Raw genomic sequence first — 21298 nt, 5'->3', positions numbered from 1 at the left:
TTTCTTTCCAGAGGATATGTTTCTGTTGGACCTTTGATCTCCTGTGTTACAGTGAGGCTGCTGTTTCATCCACAGCGATTTCAGCAGATCCCAGCTGTTAGCAAATTGCTGCTAATTAAAACAAGCTACCACTTCCACCACAGTGCAAACAGCTGTGACCAATGGTTTTGTTTAAACCACTTGATTGGTACCATGAGGGTTTCAACAGTATTAAATCATCTCAAGCAGTATTGGACCGATACCTGATTCTGGTATCTATGGATCATATTTTTTGATCAAAATAGGCAGATGAAGAAGTCTTTGCATCAAAGCACCAAGAACACAGTCTTTGACTGTCTTCTGTACGCAGAAGCTTGACTGATCTCAGGATCCAAATCTTGCAGTGAGAGCGGACCAGCATGTGGAGTCTGCTGAATGAGGCCTTTTCTATGTTCAGTCCCAGTAGACGTTGGACTTTAACAAACAGCCACTGGGCTCTATGTGTTGTTTGTTTTGTAGTGTTTTTGTGCTGCAGCTTTCAGACTGGCTCAAGTAGATTCATGGAAATGTTCAGTTCATTTGAGCCAGGCTCTGGACCACCAGTGCTTGGACCACCGCTTTAAAGGATCCATGACCCTTGGCCCGTCGCTCTGTGCCTCCATACTGCTCCAGCAGCTTCAAAAGTTTAAATAGGTGTGGGATTAAAGAGGATAAGAGGACTGGAGAAAGGACGAAGTAGTAAAAACAGACTGTGTGTGTTCTTTCACTGTTCTGATGTTTGTTTTCCCTCTTCAGGGAGCTGGGTGATCTAAAGGAAGAGGCGGGCTGGGAGGGCGGCTGCTTTGAGTGGCAGCTTGTTGGGGTTTTAATTAGTTGGTGTAATCAAAAGATGATTGTGAATGAGGCAGGGGGAATCAAAAGCAGGCTCTACTGGGGCTCTGCTGTTTGTTCAACCAAAGCTCAAGAAGTCAGCGTTAGATCAGGAGATTCCCTCCCTGGGGACTTACTTCAACCTGTTTGGTAGCAGCTAACAGTCAGATGAACTCTAATCACCTTCTGATCACTTCAGTGTTACCACAGCAGCACTGCTGGACCCAAACGAAAGGCACAAACTAAATCTCTATTTCATTTTCATATGGTCAGTAAACGCCCGAACACAATGTAACATAACTGAAAGATGAAAGCCCCAAGGCTCAGCTAAAGGAAAACCACAAACCTGCCTATGTGACAGTGTGAGCATCCTGTCACTGTGTCCCGACTGATCATGCACTCTGGCTACTTGGCCAAGGGGGTGCCCCTTTGACTGGTTAGCATGTGTGACTCTCACCCAGGAGTCTGGGGATTGAATCCCCCCGGTCCCTCGTTTCTCCACCTTGTCACACCTATCCAACACTTTTCCAGTAACTGTCTGATCCCAGAACAAGATAACCCTAATGAAACTTTCATTAAACAAATACAGACAGATGCAGAGCTGCTGTGTGGTTGTCCTGATGGAAACATGGCTTACCAACAGCATGCCAGATTTAACTTACCAAAACGAGAGACCACAACATTTTCAAGACTCGTCTGTCTGCAAAAAAGGAAGAGGATGAGTGTATCAGCAAGTATCGGTGTACAAAGTATGGTGAGGGGAGCTGCCACTGTTCTTAGTTAGTGGAGGTAATCTAGCTTTACTAGCCCTAGAGGCTCACAGCAGTGTACATGTGGACATACCATGTGCTAATGCCAGCATAGCGCTCAGTGAGCTATATCAACACACACGAGCGTTCATGCCGGTAGCAGCAGATTTAAACTGACACTTTTTTACCAGAAGGTCTTCACAACGACAAGAGGAAACAAAACAGACCTTGAATATATTAACAGACAAGATACACAAAAGCTAGTGTTCTACACCACATGAACTTTTCTGATCACACCTTCATCTTCTTCATCACTGTAGACCAATGTCAGGATCCACAGATGAAGAGCCGGTCTGTGTTTGATGCAGCATCAGCTGTCATACACCCCGCTCTTGCATGGATCACCAACACAGCCAGCATCCTTAAGAAGACTGACCAACGGCCATGTTTTATCAGGAGGCAGAAAAATCCGGTTCTTAGGGCTACGGAGATTGTTTCTTTTAACAGAGAGAGTCCTGGGATCTTCCAAAAGAATCTGGTCCAGAAGCTGGTTGGAGGCTGTCAAGAAGGACGAGTGAACAGTGGTTAGATCTGCTCAGAAAATGACCAACAGCTACTTTTGTCAGTAGACATTAAAGGCCCATTTGAATTTTGTTCAGCTCGACCTGGGTTGGGTGGGGACAGCCTGCTCATCTGCGTCCAGGTTGTGTTTACACTGCCTTCTCAGGAATGAGGACATGGTCGAGAATGTTAGCATGTCTGCTATAGAGGCGGGGAGAGGTCCATGGCGTCCATCCTATGTGCCATAGGTTAGTAAACTAAAACGGGCGTGAGCAGTTTTGCTTTTGGAGACTCTGACATGAAGCACACAGCTTCCTACTGTTCTCACTGAGCAGCGGTGCTGCTGTGGGGACGTCATCCAAGAGCACTCACAGCAGATGATCATTCCCAGTGCTGTGGCTCAAACCAGTCAGAGCCGCAGTCAGACAAGATGTTTACCCCGCTGCATCCAGTCTGATAACGAATCACGCATGCGGAAAACTGCCGCTGGCTGCTTACCTGCAGCATTCAGAGGATCCCACTGGTAGGTAAGCATGAAAGTGACGTAACTTTCTGGTTTGTGTTGATTTAGAGGTCTGAAAACAACCGAGGGTGGCTCGGCTGGTAGAAGCTAACTGTTAGCATTAGCAGCTTTACAATGTGGCCGAACTCCTTCAGGCTTGTGCCATTTGTGGAGATAAAACATCAAAGTTGCATTTTTCACCCATGAAAATTTCTTACCTGAGTAAAAGATATGACTCTGCCATGTTTGTACCAGGAACACAGTTTCCATAAATTTCTCAAGGATGCTTCAACACCAAAGTAAATACATGTAACAATACTCTGGTTTACTTTCAAATCTGAGCATCAACAACTTAAAATTGTAACACTGTTGTTAGTAAAATGCTGCATTCTCTGACAATCTCATTTTCATATAGCACAGTCCATGTGTCGAAGTGAGCACAGTGTCTTACTGCAGTTTGTGTACATTTAATCAGCAGTAACATAAAGTTTGTGAGAACACCACATAGAACATCCTTCAGTCACCGTTATCACTGTTATTCATGAATACAGTTTGAAACATTGTCTTTCACATCGCCAGCTGGTGTTTATAGATCCTGGTTTAATAAACACAGATAGAGCTCATTAAAGAGCATTCACATGAAATGTTGACTGTTGCTTATAAAACAGACAGGGTTTGCATTTTGCAGCATTAGAAAGCCTGTGTGTCAATAAATGGCTTCCTTTCTCTTTTATTCTTTACAAAAATTCACAGAGACATTGTATCAGCAGCTTCTTCACTGTCCTTCACTGAGAAACCATTTTTTATTTATTATTATTATAAACAATCATTTACTTTAAGTGTTTCATGCAGGCCTAACATGAGAATAGTCTCCTACACCTATCTCCTGCATTAGCTTCTGATAGAAAGAGCACTGTCACACTGTCCCTTAACATTCATGGACTCACCCATCTTGACTTGAGATGGGGAAGGCTGTTTTTGGTTTAACGCACAGGAAACAACAGAGAACGTCTCGAGTAGAAGCTAACTATTAGTATTGACAACTCCTCCACCCAGCAGAACTCCTCCAGACTTGTATTATTAGTGGAGATAAAACATCAACATTGCAGAGCAGACAGAGTCAGTGGTAGAGTCACGTTGCTGTGAGCCAGTCAAAAGAGAGATGTCCAAGTATCAGGAAATACGACTCCATCTACGTCTGAGGCTACTTTATTTTCTGGCTGAATTCTTTGTGCTGACACAGGCGCACCGGAGCCCAGAGTACCTACTCACAAGGTATTCATTACTACTAGAGACCACTGCAAATGTATAACAAATATGAGTGAAGGATCTTTTATAAATGACTTGAATCAGTGTCATCAACAAAACATCTTCATCTGAACGTTCAGTAGATTTGTATTACTGATTTGAAATGTAATTGGGAATTTCCAAACCATTTCATGACAAATGTTTTCATTCAGCAAGTAACCTACACGTAAGACTCACACCCCAGTTCTCTCTCAGGCATTCTCGTCTCCTGTACAAAGATCGATTACACTTGTTGTCCACAGTCACTGGTGTTTATAAGTATGGCTCTTTTCTCTCTGCCCGTCCTAAGTGTCACTGGAAGGATGTCAGCTCCGAACAGACAGGCAGGCTTAAAGAGCGAAACTGTGAGAGAAGGGCAACAGAGAGAAAGCTGTTGAATAAAGGAGGCTAGTATGATTTAGAGAGGAGTGCAGCTGTCCAAACACAGAGTCCTTCTGTAGCACCCTTCATCTAGCTCTCTCCTTCTCCCACTATCATCCACGGCCTACAATGCTTTATTATGCATTTTTGTTTAGCAAGACAAGTTCAAGTTTGAAAATGTGTCTCTTTAAATTAGAGTAAGCTGAATCTAATAGGAAATAAACTGCACCGACCAACAGACAAAATCCGTCAACATCTTTATTTACTCATCTAATACTAATATTGTTCTTTAACAACAGAAGAAATAATAATAATTATAATAATAATACATTTTATTTGTATTGTAGTTTGTACTTCAACAATCTCAAAGAGTTACAGAATAACAGCAGAAATAATAGTCGATGAATAATTAAAATAAATAAAAGGAGAGCCGATTAAATCCTTTTAGCGCAAGACTTTTTCAAAAAGCTCAGCGTTAAGGTTCAATTTAAAAGCATCTATAGTTCATGGGGCCCTCAGGTGGTGAGGGAGGGTGTTCCACAGCCTCGGAACAGTGGCTAAAAAGGCCCGATAGCCCATGCTGTGGAGCTTTGTTCTGGGGGCTTGAATGGTATTTGATGTTGCAGAAAGGAGGATGTGTGTTTTTGGGAAGGTGAGGAGGTCTTTTTGGTGTCCACTGATAGTGGAGGATAGAAACCTGGTGTATAATTCTGTGAAGAAATGATTGTCTTTGAACTTTATCCACAAGATCGTCTTTATTTACTTCTCTTAACTAAACTCCCACAATGTTTAAAAAAAACACTGCATGAAATTAGCATTTAGTAGGTAAAAGTGATGTTAATATTACTCATAGACTTTATTTGCTTTTCAACAATAGGTAGATGAGACATTACCAGGATAAAAGTTTAATATTTTAAACATATGACATCATGATCTGTTACTCAGACCAACGCAGTAAACAGATTATGAAACAACAGTCACCTCTGAAGAACATCAGCTCCCACCTCATCTACTGTAAATCCACTAAGCTTCATTAGCGTGAAGCTTCATGTTTACTTTACTGTACCTTAGAGACACCGATGGGGGTATCAGATCTATTCACCCCTCTGCAGGTATGCACTCATGGTAAGTTTTAGGTGTGGAAAAGGGCCACAGGTCTATGGGTACCAGCATCGGCTCAATTTAATTCAGTTCAAATTTCATTTATTAATCCACAATACAAAATTAATTTATTTTAAAGATTTGTTGTGTCTGGTTCTAGCAGGGAGCAGGAAGGATCTTCTGGAGCAGTTTGAGCTGCAGCAGATCTGAAGACGACTGAAGACCTTTTGTTTTTGACTGTTTTTTGAAGAGGAGAATTCAGGTTCTCCGGTATGTGCTTCATTTTATGACGCATCCTTCTTTGGTCAACCAACTCTAGAGGCTCTAGATCTGTCCCAGAACAGAAACAAGCCTCCTTTATCAGCTTGTTCAGCTTTCTACACCCTCTGGCTTTGATCCCTGCAGATGAGCATTCACCACAACCAACTTATAGAGGAAAGAGAACACCTTGAGTCGCCCATCAGCATTTACTTGTAGATCTTTTGTGAACATCTACAATAAAACTCCAGCTGCATGACATACAGCTGCAGAGGCTTTGCCATATCTGTAGAACATTTGGAACATGTGTTGTGGTTAAAGAGAAGACTAATGGAAAAGTAAATTATGGGTCCTGACTCTGAGTTTGTTACAGAAGACATCCAGGATGAGGAGCAGGTCCTTGTGTGAAGGCTTGTTGTCACATTTGGTGTTTAGTGGTCGGAAAATGTTGTTTCTTGTTTCCATGTGAGCCTTTGAGGAGGCTTCTTAAACCACACTCAACAGGGTTTAGGGGACACGTCTCCCAGACATCTGGCTGCCTGGTTCTCGGTTGACTCAAGAGAATCAGCATGACCACCTAGAACAGGGGTGTCAAACTCAAACTCACACGGGGCCGAAATGAAACTCTGGGACGGAGTCGAGGGCCAAACTTTATATTTTTGAAAAAGTGACGGCAAATTTGCACATTTTCTTTATCAACATATATGCAATTTTGAACCTTTAAATTTGGAAACAAACATATTTCTGCATTAACACTGAATGTGGAATAACCAAATTACACACGAGCAAGTCAGTTTTAAATAAAAGGCATCATTGGTATTCATTACTTGTGGTATAATCAGCATTTTTTAAATCTATTCAGGATTTATGTTTTCTTGTTTATTCATTTTTCTTATTTTTATTCTCCTTTTTTCTCCTGTAATAAGTGTCATCGCTGCTGTGACATCTAGCTTTCCCCACTGAGGAACAATAAAGGGATTTTCTATTCTATTCATCTATCTGCAGCCTTTCCACTTCCTGTTTACTGTAGGTTAAATCGTTTCTCACGGGCCAACAACAAAATAAAAATATAATTTTATCTTAAATGAAAATGCAACATCTCACCTGTTAACTTTCATGTTTTGGAGCAGAAAAAGAGCATAAAACAAACATATTTAAAGCTCAGTTTGCTCCACTGGTTTACTGTGATGCTCACCTGTTCCAGCCAGATACCTGCATCATGGGGTTGATCTGAGCTGAGGAGGAGACTCCTGTTGTTTTGTTCATCTTCATCATAATAATGACAACATTAGAGGACAACAGGTGCTCACATAGGTTAGTGCTGATGAACATGTCTGAGCAGCTTGACCACGTTGTTGTGTGTCGGGGAGGAAACACAACCACAGAGTCGTGCTGGTTTGAGCGTGTCGCTGCTCGCTGGAGTTATATCAGCTCTGTCTGGAAGTTAGTTGAAAAACTTTCTCTTTCAGTCGTGAAAACGTTACTGAGCGGCAAGAATCTCCGTTTCTGGGCTTCAACGTCAGAAAATAGCTGAGTGAACTCGGCGCTGAGTGAGAGGAGTGTAGTTTGTCCGAGACAGCGGAGCTGCAGAGACCGGCAGCAGGCGCTGAAAAAACACAAAGGAGGGGGCTTCGTCGGCTCCGCGCTGACGCCGCAAAGCATCATGGGAGTTGAAGTATTTGCGGTAAAATCGGCCAGCGGGCCAGTTTTAATATATTTTTGATATTTATCTCGCGGGCCACATAAAAATGCTCCGCGGGCCGCATCTGGCCCACGGGCCTTGACTCTGACATATGTGACCTAGAGTCTGGCTTGGGTTTGCTTCCCTCAGATACTTTCTACCTGGATACCTTAAAGGTGTGTGTGTGTGTGTGTGTGTGTGTGTGTGCGTGCGTGTGCGTGTGCGTGTGCGTGTGTGTGTGTGTGTGTGTGTGTGTGTGTGTGTGTGTGTGTGTGTGTGTGTGTGTGTGTGTAGACATGTATACAGATGATGAGGCTGGTCTTTAAACTCCAGGATTTAGCTTTTTCTAAACAAACATCGTCTCATTGCATCATGTGAGGAATGTTACTTTATCTGTTGACAGTTGTGGTCTGACCGATGTTTATGGGAATTGTTTTTCTTATTGGTAGATCTTTGCGTTGCTGCCGTGATTGGATACTTTACTATTGTTTTCTTTTTTCTGCATTGATTTACTAAACTAGTGGTGTGTCTTTAACCTATGTCACACTGGATGCGGTACGGAGGTGATCCGGTTTTCCTAGGGCTGTCAGACGGTTCATGTGCTGAACGTCTCCAGATATCTGCTCCCACAACATGTTTAAAAATATACTTGAAAAAATTAAGAGAACTATCATTCGCTGTGAACTGATATCCCTGTTAACAATACTAAAACTAAACCCAGCAAAATACCGCAACATGTGTTTTATTTTTAAATATTCTGAAATGTACCTCTCTAAAACACGTCTCATTTCTCTCTGGATCATCTGATTTCTCTTACTACATGACAATCCATCTGGAAAAGATAGACTCCCTGTGTAAACTTTCCAGCGCTCTGCATGCAGATCTGCACCACACCACAGCTGATGTGGAGGCTCTAAGTGGAATGAAGGATTTTTGATCCATGTGGAATTCGGATCACATCCGTTCCACATCGGTGTGAAACCAACTTCATGTTCCAAGAAGTCTGATGTCATTTGAAACTCAGAGATGTATTTGAGTTAGGTGCATTATTAGTAATGTACAAGGCAAAAAGTCAAGTATTACCAGCGAGTTTGCAGAAATTGTTTGTTTTTCATTCTGAGGATCGGTAAGATCAGTCAGTTTGCAAGGACTACCATAAAACAGAATTATGCGGTGTTAAATTGTGGAATTCATTACAGATTGAGTTGAAGATGTGTGTAAATATTTTTCACTTTAAGAGGTTTCATTACAACAGAATACTACAAATATATGGACTTGCTGAATAAGAGACAATATAAAGATTGTAAATAGGAGAAATATACAGTACAAGTTTTGATATAGATTATTAATTGTAGGGAATTGACTGACAGACCATCAATGTGTTTTCTATGAATGAGTCAGGTATTGTGTCATAAGACTTTCTTCTTCCTGCTCCGTTTCAGTCATGATCGTGTTGTAAGATCCCTCTCTTTTCATCATTTTGTTTCACTGAGAAGTGCACAGTCATGCAAAATAAATAAAAATGAATGAATGAATGAATGAATGAATGAACCTTATTTAAGATTTAACATTAGAATGAACATGACTTACTGGTTTATGTTCAAATTTAACGTTACACATAACTGATTATTTCCAATGAAACGATTCAGCTGGACATCAAAACAGTTATAAAATTACTAAATAAAGTCAAAACACAGATTTAATTATTATGACAAAACTCAGACAAATTACAAGAGTTGCTCCGTAGTTCTGACTTAAGCCCAAAAAGAATTTGGGAACATATTATAAAAATTTTCAAGACTGAATGGAGGATAATCAGACAACTGGTGTCAGATGTATGGAACAGTTCATCACCTATCTAGCCCAGTGCAATGTGGGATTTGTAGTTTTCCTGGCATTTATCACGTAAACCTTTTTGCCATTTATACATTATAAGACATAATGCTGCCGGCCAGGCCTTGCTAGCATAGTCTTTATCCTACAAGAAGGATAAGAAGCCACACCTGTCTGATCTCAGCTGATCATGATGATTGTTTCCCTGATTTCTGCCTTCAGATTGTTTTCCTCTACGTGCAGCGGCTGTCAGGGGACAATAGCCTCCACAGAGTTTGTGATGCGCGCTCTAGGACGTGTTTACCACCTCAGCTGCTTCTGCTGCTGCGTATGCGAGCGCCAGCTGTGCAAAGGAGATGAGTTTGTTCTGAAGGAGGGTCAGCTGCTCTGCAAGGGGGACTATGAGAGGGAGAGAGTCCTGCTCAGCACAATCAGCCCGGACAACTCGGACTCAGGTAGGACTGGGAAATCGCACCTGAGTCATCACGTCTGTTCCTGCTGCACGATAAAACCGTCCAGCTGAAATGTTGCCTGCAGTCAAATCCTCAGTAGAATGAAACAGAAGACTGCATTTCAGGTGTTTTGTGTCTGGTGACAGATAGGAGTGAGGATGAGGAGTTGAAGAAGTCAGAAAAACGTCTCACAGCAGTGAAGGGCAGTGATGGCAGCAAGGATCCTCACCGGCCCAAACGGCCTCGCACCATCCTCACCACCCAGCAGAGGAGAGCCTTCAAGACCTCTTTTGAGGTCTCCTCAAAGCCCTGCAGAAAGGTGAGCTGAAGTCTCCTGTTTACATTCAAATGTTACCACAAATAAATGCATACATACATACATACATACATACATACATACATACATACATACATACATACATACATACATACATACATACATACATACATACATACATATATACATACATACATATATACATACATACATACATACATACATACATACATACATACATACATACATACATACATACATATATACATACATACATACATACATACATACATACATACATACATACATACATACATACATACATACATACATACATACATACATACATCGTCTTCTGCCCATCCACGGTTGGGTCACGGGGGCAGCAACCTTAGAAGGGAGGCCCAGACTTTGCTCTCCCCAGACACCTGGGCCATCTCCTCCGGGGGAATCCTAGGTGTTCTGTGGCTGGGTGAGAGACATAGTTTCTCCAGCGTGTCCTGGGTCTTCCTTTAGGTCTCCTTCCACATCCCCAGTAGATGTGCCCGTAAAACCTCACAAAGGAGGCGTCCAGGAGACATCCTAACCAGATGCCTGAACCACCTCAACTGACTCCTCTCAATGTGGAGGAGCAGCGGGTCTACTCTTAGCCCCTCCCAGGTGACCGAGCTTCTCACCCAATCTCTAAGGAAGAGCCCAGGCAACCTGCAGAGATAACTCATTTTGGCCACTTATATTTGTAATGTCTTTCTTTCGGACACTACCCAAAGCTCATGACCATAGGTGACGGTTGGAACGTAGATTGACCAGTAAATGGAGAGCTTTGCCTTCTGACTCAGCTCTCTCTTCACCACAACAGACTGGTACAACGCCCGCATCACTGCAGACGCAGCACCAATCCACCTATCGATCTTGTGCACCATCTTTCCCTCACTCGTGAACTCTTGTTCACCCCGAGATACTTAAACTCCTCCACTTGAGGCAGAACCTCGTCCCTGACCTGGAGAAGGCATTCTAACTGTTTCCGATTTAATACCATGGCCTTGGATTTAGAGGAGCTTTTTCTCATCCCAGCTGCTTCGCCCCTCGGCTGCAAACTGCTCCAGCGAAAGTTGGAGATCTCGTTCTGATGAAGCCACAGGACCACACCATCTGCAAAAAGCAGAGACATTGTGACCTAAGTCAACACTATGCTAATGCTAACATCGCATTAAAAGTGATTATCATAATGTTCTTTTTCTCTTTTGGCATTTTCCTTCAGAGATGGACACAGCTAATCCTCTGTCTCCATTTAGTCCTAAAAGTGATTATAGAGACATCTGAGCTCTAACGCATCTCATCTCCTCTTCTGGTTGAGCTGCAGGTCAGAGAGACCTTGGCTGCAGAGACTGGGCTGAGCGTTCGTGTGGTCCAGGTCTGGTTCCAGAACCAGAGGGCTAAGGTCAGTAAAGGGGACCACACTAGTCCTTTTGATCCCACTACAAGCAACTGATGTTTGCAGTTTCATTTGAACAAATTTTAGTTTAAAGGTTGTTGGTCTCCTAAATCTTCTAAAACATCTTTCTAACTTGCAGTTCCTTCTTTACGTCTTTAGCCAAAATATTTAAAGCAGCTCATTATCTGTCAGGCTCAGAGGATCAACCATTTTTAATCCGTTGTTTGAGCTGCTTTCTGGTGTTTAGAGGAATAAGCTCTCCAAAGTCTGGCCATCCAGGCATGCTACCAGTTAGCTCTTACCCATCATGTGTGAGCTGCAGGTCTGCTCCTCCAGACGTCATTTAAGAAGAATAGAAACACAAAGGAAAAGCCTTTCAGAGCTTCCAAGACTGGAGCTTTCTCTTAAACCCAGATGAGAAAAGAGAATGGTTCCTTTAGCGGTCAAAGGTAATCTGGTGAGGAAGATCTCCGACGTCATGTTGAAGGTCAGACACTAGAGCTAAAGAACCTGTACTTCAGGAACCTGGTTTAAGGCTGTTTAAAGACTTCATGTAACTTAACTTAACTTGCATTTTGAACCTGAATCAGGATGAATATGGAGCTGTGAGGTCTTTAAGAACAGATGGAGACAGCATAGAAATTTGTGTTTAAGGAAAATAGCATCGTTATAAAAATTTCATGTCAGAGATAATCTAAAATGTCTACACATTTTTTGTAAGGGCAATATTTGGACATCCTGGTAATTTAGAACCACAATCATCTAGAATTTAAACCAGATTTAAGTAGTTAATGAACTGGTGAAAGGCCCTTTTCAGAGTATGGTGGCATCATTCAAACAATGTTCAAGGGATGGCGAGTATTTTCCCTGGCAATAGGGGCAGTACAAACCTAAATCATTGCAAGCAAGCATTTTTTTTTTGTTTTGTTTTGTTTTTTCTTCGAAAAAGACCTAACCAACGGATGGCCGTTGGGGTCAAAAATCCCTTGGTGCTCAATTTTTGAACAAGTACTTTGTGAGATTGTTCAGCCTCCAGCAAAATGACAATCACATCAGACGCCGTTTCATCACTGACAATGAGTGGAGAGGTAAATGTGCAAAATAACATTTAGAAATGCATTTTGTCCTCACAGGCTCATGTAAAACCAAAACATGCCGTTGCCCAGAGACTTAGACCCGCTCCCATGTATTTTAGACCTGATTTTTAAGATTATATGTTAGAAAGTCGCCAATATTTTTCAACAACTGGACATCATTTAGGTAATTTCAATAGCTTTGTAGATAGATTAATCTTAAAAATTACACATGGTCTCTTTGAAGTCTTCTTGGTCAATTAAAACTCATGTCTCCCTGGTCTGAGGATGACTCTGAGCCAGAATGGGTGGATCTATGTGTGTGTGTGTTTCTAAGCTTACGGATATTATCTTGTCCCATGAGATCATGACACACCCCCAAGCCTGTATACAAGGTCCGATCACAACAAGAACAAAGAAAAAAACTCCAAAATAAATATCATGAATATAAAAATGTAATGTCTGAAATCCTGAAATTAACATTTTTGTTATGTTTTATGTATGTGATTCTTCTATCTGTGTATTAAACATGTATTCATAAAGCTTTGGTTTGGATTTAGACACACGGGTGTTTCTAAAACACTTCATGCTTTTGTGATTGTTTATCTTTCAGACTAAACTGGTAATGTGTTTATTTACAGATAAAGAAGTTAGCTCGCAGACAGCAGCAGCAGCAGGAGCATCACAGTCAGCGGCTCAGCCCAGGTGTGTGTGTGTGTGTGTGTGTGTGTGTGTGTGTGTGTGTGTGTGTGTGTGTGTGTGTGTGTGTGTGTGTGTGTGTGTGTGTGTGTGTGTGTGTGTGTGTGTGTGTGTGTGTGTGTGTGTGCAAAATGACAAAACAGACATTTATAAGCTTCTCCAACCTGGAATTACATTGAAATGACATTGATTAGTGAGAGTTGAGTAATTGATGAACAATTTCAAGAAACAGCTTGAAATATTACATTTATTATGGGAACAATAAGCAGCATGCAGTCGCTCAGCAAACACTCCCAGTTTTGTCAGCTTTGCGGTGAATCCTGCGTTCTGGAGCCAGCGAAGCCTCTCTGCTGGTAAATGTGCGTTTTTCTGAAGGCTGAGCTGTAAAGTGGGAGCTGAGATTCTTGTCCAGCGCTGAGACTGGACGGCTTACTGCCTCGATGATCTCACAGCGGATATGAGCAGACAGTTTATCTGCCTGAGCCTGTATCTGCTCAGGGACTTCCAGAGAGTCAATATTGGCAGAGCATCGGGGCTTATTATAGAGGAAGCTCCTGCTGATAACCAAATGAGCAAAGCAGCCATGTGATTGTTTGAATTTGATGTTAGATCAAGTTGGAGCCTCGTGGACGATTCAAAGATTAGACAGACTTTTCGTTTACATATCTAGTATACGTTTTCTATAGAAAACTGTTTGCAAAAACATTAACACACGTCACTCACCAGATTTGTATCTATAGAGACACATATGAGAGCAGCTTCATAAATATAAAACACTGGAATTTTCAGCTGAGCAGGCACAGAAATGACTGGAAACACAAGTGGGTGAAAATGAGTGGGATTTCCTCACAAAAGCAAACAGGCTGTGATGCTTTTAAACCCTCTCTGACATGTTGCCTATCACTTCTTCAGAGATGTTGTCTGGTTGTGTGGAAGACCTCCTCAACTCTTACTCGAGGTGGCTACCTGCAGGCCACCAGCAACCGGGGACCTTGCAGCATGGTGGCTACAATACAGACCCCTTCCAACCAGGCCTCACCCCACCACAGATGCCTGGAGACCACATGAACCCCTATGGTAGGCATCACACCTATCTGGATCTGTTCGACAATTACAACATTCATATTGGTGAACAATCTGCATTTTTCTGGGTTTTCTCAAAATGTCAGGACCTACCCTGCAAACAGTCAACGTTGCATGGACGTGCAGATCGTGTCTATATTGAATCTGTCGGTCCAGACCACGTCTGCAGGACGTCCAAACTAGGTCTTTGCACAGTGGGTACTGTCTCAAGCTTAAAATCAACAACCTCTTGTATGAATTAGAAAAATTGCCAACAGGAGTCACCGGTCTTTGTCTCTCAGACATGTTTGTAGTCTGATTAACTGATCATATTCTTCAGGCTTTGTGAATAAATAGAACTCATCAACATAACTATTTATCAAGTAATGACTTATAATTTTACCCAGTAGGAGCACATAAAGTAAGGATTGGACCCTGACAAACTCTGGCACTAAAAGGAAGATTCAGTGTTAAAGGTTGAATATGGAACAACTGAATAAAAAGTTATATTTTTAAAAACAAATAATACCTTCACAGGGTGTTTAGAAGTGTGCAGAATGAAGTACAGTATTTGCTTTAACTCCTTCGCTGCCAGCGTTTCTCACCGTTTTTACTGTTTTTTAAGAGTCACAGAACGTTGCGCGCTAGGATGATGTCGACGCCAAAACTACCAAAACAAAGCGGAGACTCACCTCTTACATCAGTAAGAATCCACACGTTTCGAGCGTTATCCGTTCTTTCATAATCCGTTGTTGAATTGTGATCGGCAGAAGCTTTTCCGGTTTGCGTCTCACTTTTTTTACAGCAGCGGCCCAAAACAATCTCCTAACACATGGATTTTCTGCTTCCTGATCACGTGACGTGTGGCGGATGCAGATGGAGATCGGCTTTAGAGCTGAGATGTTTGTTCTCACAGTGCGAGGGCTCGTTCCAACGCCCACACAGTAAAAAAACGCTAATGTAAATTGGCAGCGAACGGTTGGATTTCAAATGATGACTTTAGTCTTCAATGGCAGTGAATGAGTTAAAAGTTATATTTAATAAAAAATAATCAAATTTTTATTTTGACAAGCACAACACTGGGTTTATGTTTCCATCTACCAGCCAGTAGAGGGCACCGTTACAGGTTACCAAACAGTCCGCTCAACACAGCGAGGCTGACACTGTGGAAAACGGAGGACTCGGTAAGTCAAGCAGCTGCTTCTGAGCCCAGAAGATGTCGTTGTCCTTCTCAGAAGAGAAGCGACCACAAATTGTCTAAAACCAGAGTGAGCTTAGGTGAAGCCTAAAAACCTAAAAGACAGTCTACCCAGATGTGAACACCTTATACGCTATACCATACCGGGGCGGGGCGAGCCAGCCCTGATGTGAAAGTGGCAGAACATAAACCAACAGATACTAAATAAGCTATGAAGTAAAAAAGATCCACTCTGTTTTACTAGTATTACTTACTTACATGTCCAGTAGTAACAAAGTCAGGTCCCCATCAGTCCGTGATTTCATAGCCTCCTTTAGTTCCCTCACAAGTGGAGTCCGCACTGATGTTCACTCTAGTTGAGGCTCCACAATGGTGCCAGCATCCATCCATCAATCCATCCATTTTCTTTACCCGCTTATCCTCGCAGGGTCGCGAAAAATGGTGCCAACAACAAAGCAAAATTCTCCTTCTTCTTGTGTTTTTTATTGACAGTCTACAAACTGAAAAGGCTAACTGCTAGCTTTTATATGAGCTACTGGCACAGTAAACAGCTATTTCCATGAAGCAGGTAGAGACTTCCTGCTAGTGCACCTGCCTGGACCACAAAACTGTTAAGTGCAGTTTCTGGCCAGCGGAGGGCTACAGACTGCTGTCCAAAGTGAACTTGGTCAAGTTTACAGCTCAAGAATCACTGAAACCAGTTTGAAAGCTAAAACTTGAAGTTTTAAGGTCTCTTTAGTGTTGTTTTTAAGCAGTGGTACACAATAGGCAGCCGGACTTGGCCTGTGAGCCCCTTTATTGTGGCCCCCGGTCCACCAAGACAGCACACCAGCAGTAAAACTCTATATCTGGTTTTCTGATCAGCGTCTCAGTGACTGACAGACCTTTAATAATTAGTGGAAGTTTCAATCTAGCATTTGTCAATTTGATGTTTATAAAAACATACCAGGGTCTGACTCAACTCAACATAATCGGGTAAACAGGAAATCTGGTGTCATAGTTCAGCCCTCAGATGAGTGGTGACTGTAGGAAAAGGTGAGAGTAGCAGACAAATGCCAGGGCAAAAGGGGAAACTAATAACAGGTAATCAGAATAGACAATGCACACTGGAAATATCCTGAATTCAAAGACAGTGGGATTTTACCACCCACCACCACACACACAGGGAACCCCAGACCTCTACAACCACCAACACAAAGCAGCATTCTTAACAAAGGACCCAGACAAACATGGTGCGACCTGCTCAGATTAAACCACAGCCACACCCCGTCACATGGAGAACAGCGGTCCAATCAGAGAGCACTCTAATGGGAGGAGGAGGGAGAAGACAGCCAATCACAGACAAGGATCCACACAGCTGGGCCAGCAAATCAGCAACCTAGGCTACGCAGAACAAAATGTCCACCTGGAGAAATACAGTTACAATAAAATTTACTTTAAAAGATCCAAAACAAGGAAACATCACATACCACAGAAACTTAAAACACATCATGAGACTGACATTGCACTTCAGGTAAAAGTAAAAAATGTGTCTTCAGAACAAATCCAATAGATGGAACAACGCTTAAGACCTGATCCCCTCTGGTCATCAAAACGCTTTGAGACAATAAAGGTATTCTCTATTCTTACAATTTATTCTAGTCTGTAGTTTAGAACTCCACTGAATCAATGACATCCAGCTGATCTGAGTGATCTCCCAGGGTTTTATACATGCAAAAAGGAGAATTTGTTTATAAAAATTAAGATTAAAAATATTGAATCAAAATTAAAAAATAAACATTGGAGCACAGAAATTACAGAATGGACAGAAACAGCAGCATGAAAATAAGCCAGTGAAGAAGGGAATCAACAGGTCTCACGCAAAAGCCAGCCTGAACAGGTGAATTTTCAGCTGCTGACCACTGAGTCCACTGATCTCAGGCTCGGGGGGATAGAGTTCCTGAGTCTGGGGGTCGCAGCAGCAAATCATCAATATTCTATACTTAAAGTGTCACACACTACTCAGCAATGAATCCAAAACACATGCAAAGGGTCCTGAACCTTTAAGTGGTCTCTTAGCCTAAACTGAAAAATTAAATACACGGACTTATGTGGGCTTCACAGTGGAGCCGTGGTCAGAGCTGTTGCTGTGGTGCAGGAAGGATCTGGTTTTAATCCTGGCCTGGGGTCTTTCATCATGGAGGTTACATTTTCTCACTGTGCACATGTGGCTTCTCTCTGGGTACTCCAGCTTCCTGCCACGGTCCAAAAATGTGACTGTTAGGGTTATTGACCTCTCTAAATTGTTCCTGTGTGTGTGTGTGTGTGTGTGTGTGTGTGTGTGTGTGTGTGTGTGTGTGTGTGTGTGTGTGTGTGTGTGTGTGTGTGTGTGTGTGTGCGTGCATGCGTGCGTGTGTGTGTGTGTGTGTGTGTGTGTGTTGTCCTGGACTGGCAATCCAGGGTGCAGTTAGCCTGTTTGCCTGAAGCCTGCTGGAGATAGGCCCCTGCTCCCCATGACCATGCATGGATAAGCAGGAGTAGATGATGGATGGATGGACTTTTGCACACTGTTCTAATTATTCATCATTCATTTTATCATTTACCATTTATTGGAGTTTCACCTGTAATCTGATCAGCTCAGATATTTAGCTCTTTAGAGCTTATTCTGTTATTATACTATTAATATATGTTACATGATTCTGTTATTTTGTGAAACATCTGATTTCGTTTATTTTCTCCTTTGGCTTTCTGTTTAATTCTGGCCGTGTTTTATTTTCCTGCTGTTCCCTCTACCCTTGTCAGGATCGGATCCCATCATCCATGACATCGACAGTGATGCCTCTCTGACTAGTTTCAGCGACTGCTTCATGCCGACTCCACTTGGGAACCCCATTGACCGCCTTTATTCCATGCAAAGCTCCTACTTTACTTCCTGAGACCCCATCATCCTTAACCTCATCATCACCATCATCTTCATCATCACTACCACCACCATCATCATCATCATCGTCCTCATCTTCATCTCTACCATAATCTTCATCATCATCATCATCATCATCATCTCCACCGTCGTCATCATCATCTTCATCTCCACCATCATCTTCATCATCATCATCATCATCATCATCATCACAAACCCCTACTACCACCATCATCATTATCGTCTTCATCTTCATCTCTACCATCATCATCATCATCATCACCAACCCCTACCACCACCATCATCATCATTTTGTCCTTTCACAGACCCTGGAACTGAAACTCTAAGAAGACTAAAGGGCACTGTGTCATGTCAGCATGAACCGTAACACCTGCCAGACTTCAAAGACCCTCTAAAGCCCATTTGAAATGAAACTTAAGAGTTTTGCTGTAGCAGACTATCTGAAAGCAGCAAATGAGAGAGTCTCCCTGCAGAGCCCACTGAGCTGATAGATTTGTTAACAACATTATTTAAATGCAAACTATTACCACATCACTTATGTAGAAGAAATAAGGGGGCTGGAGCACTGAGCACAGAGTTGACTCAGACAACGACACCTATGTTGAAGCGTTGGTTTATCTATTTTGCACCTACATAACTGTTGAGCACGTTACTCAATTGGCGGTAGCTCACAGTGCCTGCCGTGTGTTCCCACATCACATTACCTTTTAGGCAGATTGGTATCAATACTTCTGTAAGTCAGAAACATGAACCAGAAATAGCTTTGAAGATGTTAAACTACTAAGTGTGAGGATGAAGAAGAAACCAGCCTGTAAGCCTGCAAACTGAAAACTGTATTTAAATGTTTATATTAGGCTATCATTGATATCTTTTTGAGAACAATCCAGTTTGTGTGTTTGGATGAGCATCAATTATTTATTTCTTACCACTTTTATTAGTGCATGTAAAATAAATCAAAATATTTCTATTTAAACATGTTAAGATCCTAATGTAAAGCAAAAACCTCGCTGCCTTCTGTTTTATTGTTTGTGAAATTAGCTTTGCTATTTATTTTTTAATTCAGGGGATGCATTTCAAATGTTCCAACTTAACTAATCTGCTGATACTGTTAATAAATTATGCTTTCTCTGGTATTTCTTTCTTGCTTTTAATCAATGAGCAAATGAAAAGGCACCTGTGGACTCACCACCTGCAGAAGGAGCATGAAGGGACTGGTGCACTGTGTATGGGTGGCAAACCAGAGCAGAGGCTTTGATGGTCCAATTCCTGCAAAATTAGAACTGCCATTTGGGACATAGAACATCTCCTCTCCTGTAGGGAAGGAGCCTGAGCTTCAGAATCAGAATCAGCTTTATTTTTGCTGGGAACCTGTTCTCCCCCAGAGAGAGCAGCCGACTTCAGAGGCACTCATCCACTGTTGAATCACAGGTGGGAGGGAGATCGAGGGAGAGTGAAGAGTACATTGACTCCTTCAGTTGATGTCCTCACCAGGCTAAGTCCACCAATCTGAAGGCGGAGGGGGGGGGGTCACAGCATCTGTCTGCATTACTTCGTGGGGGATTTGTCTTCTCGCAGCTCGGGGCTACCAGGGTGCCAAATTCAGATAGGAAGAATTGTTTGGGTCAGGCAGAGATAATTTCCTCTCTGCTTTTCAGTCTTTAAATGATCATTCCAGTCCCTCATTGAATGCAATTTTGGGTGTAAAATTGCCCATACTGTATATTGACTTTCTCCAAGATCACATCCATTTTGCGTACTAATACCAGTATCGTAGCTAGAGCCTCTAGCTTACGATTCACCTCGAGTAACGTCCCAGTCTGAGCAGTTTCCACACGGAGACTTTCCTTCAGTACGGGTTGCCCTTCAATCACTCTGTCTTCCCAATTTTCCAAAATACCAATCCTCCCACTCCAAACAGAAGAAATCCAGTAATCATCAGCGCAAAAATACACACGTCTTTGATGTCCTCCACGGACAGCTGGGAGAGGCAAATAATATTCCACTCCTTCCAGGAATCCAATATATACCCCACCAGGTGTGTCCCCTGTGGACAGGCAGGAGCCCCCTGCTCCGGTCTCATTGTTGAAAAACAAAGCTTGTGGGGGACACTGAGCAGTGCCAGCCAGAAATAGTCAGACTCACCTGAAACCCAAGTCTTTGAGAAGGGTCAGACTATTCATTACAGGAGTTCTGGTGAGAGACGAAGGTCCAGAATGGGTTTTAATTTTAATCCAGACCCTCTGCCCTGGGTTTACTCCAGGAAACTAAAGAATAGCTTCCGTGTTCCTTTGGTTCGGAGTACCTAGTTTGATGTTTGGCCAATACGGACACCATAAAAAGATGGCCACAAGGATAGTCTAGATCACAGATCAGTAATCAGCTTTCATCTGAACTACAGCTGTCTGTTTTGCACATCTGGGTAAAAATTGAATGGAGCTCTGAACTGATGTTAGACAGACACCAGAAGTCTGGTAGTCCCAAAGATATCATGAGTGTCCATTGGGAGATACTTGAACTCCCACTTCCAGTAGATCTTTGACTGTGTGCTGAGGACAGAAGGTGGATGTTTCCAGCTGCAGCCACAAGGTTGCTTGCACCTTCTGCTGTGGTAATCCTTGGACCTGCTGGAAGACACCAGAGACTATGGGAGTCATCAGACGTTACTTAAGGGTGATCATGACCTCACAGAGTGGTTGAACTCACAACTGACCAACTGATTGATTGTTCACATTCATCCTGGGCTGTTTTAACTCAGAAATAAGTGTTTTATTTTCTCTGAACCCCGGCAGGAGGATCCCTCACCAACTAAGGCCCTCACACGTGTACACAAATGTTAAAAAGACTTAACTAGACAAAAAGTTTTACAAACACTGAGTTTCAATTGACTTGAACCTAGTTCACAGAAGTCAAGGAGATAAAAAGCACATTAAATGTCCATCTGGTCCACAAGAGTCACTTACCGGTACATCTAATTGATGGC

General features: G+C 42.4%; 1 protein-coding gene across 1 annotated transcript in view; it reads left to right on the top strand.

Moving 5' to 3' along the window:
• The window catches only part of LOC107394638 (LIM homeobox transcription factor 1-beta.1), a 39472-nt gene extending 20021 nt beyond the window's left edge, over window positions 1–19451 (top strand). Inside the window, exons 3-8 of the mRNA XM_054744034.2 lie at window positions 9425–9657; window positions 9801–9973; window positions 11295–11372; window positions 13081–13144; window positions 14051–14215; window positions 18180–19451. Of these exons, the coding sequence (XP_054600009.2) occupies window positions 9425–9657; window positions 9801–9973; window positions 11295–11372; window positions 13081–13144; window positions 14051–14215; window positions 18180–18313 (847 nt within the window). The 3' untranslated portion in view covers window positions 18314–19451. The remainder of the gene's footprint in view (window positions 1–9424; window positions 9658–9800; window positions 9974–11294; window positions 11373–13080; window positions 13145–14050; window positions 14216–18179) is intronic.
• Window positions 19452–21298: the final 1847 nt, after the last annotated feature.

This window comes from Nothobranchius furzeri, chromosome 6, assembly GCF_043380555.1.
Source record: "Nothobranchius furzeri strain GRZ-AD chromosome 6, NfurGRZ-RIMD1, whole genome shotgun sequence".
Taxonomy (NCBI): domain Eukaryota; kingdom Metazoa; phylum Chordata; class Actinopteri; order Cyprinodontiformes; family Nothobranchiidae; genus Nothobranchius; species Nothobranchius furzeri.
This window is presented reverse-complemented; position numbering and strand designations above follow the sequence as displayed.